Below are 6,000 nucleotides of genomic sequence, written 5' to 3'. Positions count from 1 at the left end.
TCTGCAGTTTCATTTCACTTTAATAAGAACCATCTGCTGTAAGCAGGCGGCAGGCACGGCCAGCTCCCCCTCCCGGGGCTGCCCCCCTCCCCGAAATCCACCCCCAGAGTCAGGTGGGGGAGGTAGGGGCTCAGATCTGTAAGGAAGGCTGTGCTGGGGCCCCATGGCTTCCAAAGGGCAGGAGCCCCTTGAGGCTGGGGCCAGGGGTGGGACATGCAGTACCCCAGGCCGGTCCCTCTGTGCTCCCCGGCCAGGACTAAAAGCCCTGGGGAAGATCACAGGACCACCCAGCACCGGCCGCTGTAAAACTGATGGGGAGGCGGGGGCAGGGAGCGCGAGGCCCTGCCCTTGTGCCCACTGTGTTCTTCCTGCAAAGTCCCCGAAGGAGGCAGCTCTGGCTGTGCCGCCACAGGTCAGTCGCTTTGCCTCCTGATGCCTCAGTTTTCACATCTGTAGAATGGGGGAACTGTAACACCCACATCAGAAAGTTCTTGTGAGCACTGAGGCAGTGTGCGAGGGAAGCCCCCTGCAAAAATCACCTGACCCTCATGGTGACCAGGCACAGGGGGAAGGCTGGTCTCTTCCGCCGCCGGGCATAGTCCAGGGCGGCTGCCAGCTTGACCACCCAGCGGTGGATGGCACTGAGATGAAGGCAGTGTGGGTCACACAGGTGAGTGTCGCCTGGCCCAGGCCTGGGAACATAACTAGCTGTAGCCAAGCTGGGAACAAAGTGCCCCTGGGGTCAGAGAACGAGCATCTCGTCCCCGCCCCACTGGACCAAAGGTGTGCAAGGCCGGACGTAGTGCCAGGGCTACAGGGAGGTCCCATCGGGCAGGGGGATCTTATAGCCGCTCTGGAGGAGCAGCAGGCAGGCGCCCAGCCCCAGGGCCCCTGCCAGGAGCACGGCACCCAGGGCTTTGAGGAAGGAAGTCCTGGTCCGGGTGAAGGAGCTGGGCGCCATGATGCCGAGCAGGGCTGTGCTGACCGTGAGCGTGTAGAGGATGGAGACTCCAGTGTTGAGTGCAACGATCTTGCCAAACTTGGCAAACGGGGCGATGATGCAGAAGAAGAGGGGCACCGTGGCGATGACTGTGGTGAGGGCGCTGGAGACGATGGCCACGCCCACATGCCGCACAGCCTCCAGCGTCCGCCACTGGCGCTGCGAGTGGGCATCCTGGGTGTGGGTGAGAGAAAGCTGGGGCCCCAGATGCAGGAGGGGGTGCCTCCCTGCCTGGGGCTTTGGAGTGGGGGCTTGGACCCGGGATGAACACGCATCGCTGTCCAAGGCCAGCCTTGCTCTCACGGGCTCCCCATTCCACCTCCGTGAACGGGGGTGATAAGAGCACCTGCTCCCTGGGGTTGGCGTGAAGCTGAAGCGGCTCCCCTGCAGCAGCTCACGGTGCACAGCACACAGTAGGGGCGCGTTAAATGTGGCTATGACAACCAGAGCACTGATGATCTGCACAGCAGGTCCTCAAACATGTGAGCCGTGATTGGAACTGATTTCCTTCTGACCAAGAGCAGCTAAATGTATAACCGATTTAATTTACATATTTATGAATGTTTCACACCAACACAATTCCAAACTAAGAAAAGCCAAAAACTTTACGAGACCCAGAGCTAGTTTTGGCACTGGTACACGGGCATGTCCTCCCTAAGCCACGAGGTCCAGTGGGGGCAGGGGTTGGTGGCCTCAGGGTCACGACTAGAAGGGCTCAGACTTGCTTCCCGGGCTCCAGAGTGAGACTTAGACTCAGGGAACCGAGAAGCAGGAAGGGCCCTTGAACATCACCTGGTTCAACCCCTCACGCTCACTCAGGGAGACAGAGGCTGGGGGTAGTGGGCCCGCCCACCACCCACCACCCACCACCCACCACCCACAGCGATGCTTGGGTGGAGCTGCTTTAGAACTTGAGTCTCCTGGATGTGGAGAATGGCCCTGGAAACTGAGCCTCCTGGAACACATCCTGGCTGGGCATTGGCACCAGGGGTGTCCAGCTACGCTTGGGGGTCCTCACTGGCACCGAGAGGGGAGAAGATTTGCTGGGGAGCGGTGGGGCAGGCAGGGTGCTCACCTCGGCCTGGTGCGGGGGCAGGTTCTCTCCGGCCAGCAGATAGCCCTCGACCAGATGCACGCAGTAATCCACGGAGGAGCCGACGAGGATGGACAGGGAGATGGCTTCCACGGCGCCCATCTCCCAGCCGCACCAGTACATGACGGTCACCACGAGGCAGACGCTGCCTGCGGGGCGCGGGAGGCGGCGGGGAGGCAGCTTGGACCTGGTCCCACCCATACAGTCCTGGAGGGTTGCTGGACAAATTCTAAGGGCCCCTGGGGAAGGTGGTAACGTCTACGGTGGAGCCCCCAGCTCTGGTGACAGGTGTGATGAGTAGGGCCAGGGCCAGAGAGAGCTGGGTTCGGGGGTGGTGCTGAAAGAGGGGACAAGTGCAGCAACACGTCCCTGGGACGAGAGCTACCACCTGGTGACACCTGGCTCCCCCCGGGGAGCACACGGTCCTATGAACGACTGTGACAGAGGTTCTTTTTGCTTGGGGTGGGGAGTCGGGAAACCTGCGCTGAAAAGACGGGACCGTTAAGGGTGGAGAGAAACCTGCTGACCGGAAGCCACCAGCGAGCCCCCTGCCCACTCCTGACCCCCGGGCCACTTACCCAGGATGCTCAGGAGTACGGGCAACAGGAGCAGCACGTGGGTGGTGAACACGGTCACCGCAGCCACGCAGATGAGCAAGGAGAGGGCCAGGCCGTACAGGGCGCTCTGCACCCCTGGAAGGGAGGGGAGGGGGCCCTCAGCTGGGCCACACTGGGGGCACCCCCAGTCCCCTCACCCTCATGGACCAGAGGTACTGGGGTTATGCAGGTGGGCACCGTCACAGCTAGCTGTGCCGCTCTGGGTGAGCCACTTGACTTCTCTGAGCCCCCATTTCTTCATCTGTAAAATGGGGTAATGATAGTACCTACCCCCTAGGCCTCGTTTGGAGTTTAAAGAGATAACATAGGTCAGGCCTCAGCCAGGGCTTGGCATCAAGAAGGGCTCCAAATGAGAGACCACTGCCATGAGGGTCATTACTTTTTAGGTGGCCAAGGTCAGGATCAGAGAATGTGGCCCCCCAAGCAGGAGGGGACCCAAACTCTGGTCTCTGATCAGCGCTCCCAGCCACTGTGTCATCCCAGTTTCTCCAGGGCTCTCGGCCAGAATTGAGACCAGTGTGGCTCAGACAGGCCAGGTCGTGCCCTTCCTGCTCTAGGTCACCTCCCCGTGTCCCTGCCGCCACCACCCACCCCACCGGGACCCTGTGGGCGGCGGGCTGGGCTGCCGCTTGCCTATGATCTCCATGAAGATCCGCTTCCAGTGCTCACACGTCTGGAAGCCGCGGTGCAGGGCTGAGCCCTCGGGGAGCGTCTTCAGCTGCTGCTGCAGGAAGCTCTCCCAGCGCAGGTAGTCCGAGTAGGTCTGGAAGGAGGACTTGCCCTTGTACGTGGTCTGCGGGGACATGAGCCAGTGAGACAGGCGGGCAGCTGTGGCCCACGCTGCTGCCCTGGTGATAGCTGGTCTGCTCTGTGACAGCTGCAGCTGGCCTCTGGCCACTTGCAAAGAGAGTGTGCTGTGTGAAGGGTGAGCCCATCTGAGATCACTTCCCACCAGCCTCTGGGTGCACGTGTGACTCTCACAGCAGCGGCAGGTCCCCATTCAAGCAAAGTCCCCGTCCCTTTCCAACAGAACCACCTCCAACTTCCAGATCCCCCCAGCTCCGTGTCCCACCCTCGGCCCACGCTGTCCCTCTGCCCTCTGCACAGCTTGCTCCCACCCCTCCTTCAAGCCTCGTGAGGTTTCCGTCTCCTCTAGGAAGCCTTCCTTGATGCCCCAAGATGGTCATCTTCTGGGCTCTGCGAGTCCTCGGTGCTTCCCCATCACAGTTCTTGTCACTGCCCGGCAACCTGGCCCTCCTCTCCTGGCTGAACTGTGAGTCCGGGAGGGCAGGTGACCTGTCTGGTTCACGGCGCCCAGCTCTGGAACGTTTATATATGTTACCTCGCTGGTCCAGTCCTGCTCTCCCTGAGCACAAACCAGTGTACGGCGTGTCTGTGTGCACGTGTGTGTCTGCGTGCTGGTGGGGGAGGCTGAGCAGGGATTCTCTCCTCCAACTGTCTGCGGCTTCGGCCTTTTTGAAAAAGGAGGGAAATTCAGACGCCGGCCACAACATGGATGGATGTGAAGAACGCTGTGCTAAGTGAAACGAACCAAACACGAAAAGAACAGCGCTGTGGGATTCCGCCGCTGTAGTCAAATCCATGGGGGCAGAAAGCAGAGTGGTGGCTGAAGGGGGTGCCTGGGGAGTCCGTGTTTCATGGGGACAGTTTCAGTGTTGCAAGATAAGAAGTTTTACAGATGGATGGTGGTGACAGTCGTACAATGCTGTGACTATGCTTAGTATTACTGAACTATACACTTGAAGATGGCTTAAATGGCCAATTTTATCATGTATATTTTACCACAATTTTAAAAAACTACGTGGGGCTTTGAAGGGGTGTCTGCATTAGCCTGGGGCTCACTGAGGGCTTGGAGGGGGTCTGGGTCCTCCTCGTGGTGGCCAGGGGTTTGGCTGCTCGCGCAGTGAGTGGCACAGGTGGTGGGACAGAAAGTAGGGCTGGGGCCGAAGAACAAGAATCGCCCTTGTCACATGAATTCTCGTTCCCCAACACCTTCACGTGACTGACCTACCCTAGCTTCTCGATGACTGCCAGAGGGCGGGCAGGGAGCCGTAACCCTAATCTTTAGAGGAGGAACTGGAGGCTAGAGGGGATGAGTGCTTTGCTCAAGGACACAGAGCGCAGCAGGATCAGAGCCAGGACTGGACCCCGGGGCTCAGCACGGAGACAACAGGGGCAGACCTGGCAAGTCTCACAGTGCCAAGTGCTAGGGCCAGGCCCGCAATGCCCAGGTCGGGGACGTGCGTGTGTGCAAGTGTGTATATGTGTGTGCACATGTGTGTCCATGGGTGTCTCCTTGGCAGAGCCTAGGGGGTGAGAGAGGAAGCAGTGAGGTGTCGAATGGCTGGTCCCCTGTCTTCCAATCTCTCCTGGGGGCACCCAGCACGGGGGCTCTGTGGTCCCAAACCTGCCCCCTCACAGTGGCAGAGGGGAGCGTCCTGGACTGTCACCTGTCCCCGGAAAACGATGTGGACCTCGGGCTGTCGGGGAAGGAGGGTGGTGGGGGGTGGGTGGCGTCCCGTGTGGCAGAAACGCCGAGCTTGGCAGTCAGACGGCTGGTTTAGCACTTGCTGCCGACGCTCACCAACCCCGTGGCCTTGGGCAAAGCAATTTCACCCCTCTTGGCCTCAGCCGGCCCTCTGCTCTGGTCTGGGACGAGGTCCGGGGATCCGTGGTGACACTGCGCTCTGTGAGGTCAGCACACCGCCCTGCACCCGGCGGCCCACCCGGGGCTCACCGACTCGAAGGCCATGGAGACCCACTGCACTCGGCCATCCTTGACGCCCACGGCCCCGTGTGACAGCTGCCCTGGGAGCAGGTGGGGCTCAGGCAGCTGCTTGCACTCGGGGTGCAACATCTGCAGGAAGGAGGAGATGCTGTAGCCTGCGGGGAGAGGGGAGAGGTGGGTCGGGGCGGGGACCCGGGAAGGGAGCACCTCTTCCCCCCATCCTGCCTGCGCAGGTGTACTTACCCATCTGGGTGTGTACGCACAGGGGCGCGCACCCTTCCCCCAACCTCCTAGTTTAAAAAGCGTCTGGAACCACTGGCAATGCCATCGGGAAACCTACAACACCCATTAGCCGTCAGGGCAGAAACTGACATCTCGTGCCTTCTCAGGAAGAGCCCCGGCCGGACCCAGGTCATCGTCTGTGCCGGCTCCCAGCCTCGCTCCCAGTTCCGGAAAAGCTCCTCCTGCAGGTGCGCCCTGCACACCGCACACCTCCCCACGTCCGTGCGGCTCTGCGCCGGTTCACCTTTAGGCACGAGCC

The 6,000-nt window shown here is 60.9% G+C and overlaps 1 protein-coding gene across 1 annotated transcript in view; it reads right to left on the bottom strand.

The window, feature by feature from the left end:
* Nucleotides 1-811: 811 nt before the first annotated feature.
* Nucleotides 812-6,000, bottom strand: part of DISP3 (dispatched RND transporter family member 3) — a 29,660-nt gene continuing 24,471 nt past the window's right edge. Inside the window, exons 16-20 of the mRNA XM_065883267.1 lie at nt 5,469-5,614; nt 3,344-3,503; nt 2,672-2,785; nt 2,076-2,242; nt 812-1,174 (exon numbers count right to left, since the gene is read on the bottom strand). Of these exons, the coding sequence (XP_065739339.1) occupies nt 812-1,174; nt 2,076-2,242; nt 2,672-2,785; nt 3,344-3,503; nt 5,469-5,614 (950 nt within the window). The remainder of the gene's footprint in view (nt 1,175-2,075; nt 2,243-2,671; nt 2,786-3,343; nt 3,504-5,468; nt 5,615-6,000) is intronic.

Source organism: Phocoena phocoena, chromosome 1 (assembly GCF_963924675.1).
Source record: "Phocoena phocoena chromosome 1, mPhoPho1.1, whole genome shotgun sequence".
Classification (NCBI taxonomy): domain Eukaryota; kingdom Metazoa; phylum Chordata; class Mammalia; order Artiodactyla; family Phocoenidae; genus Phocoena; species Phocoena phocoena.
This window is presented reverse-complemented; position numbering and strand designations above follow the sequence as displayed.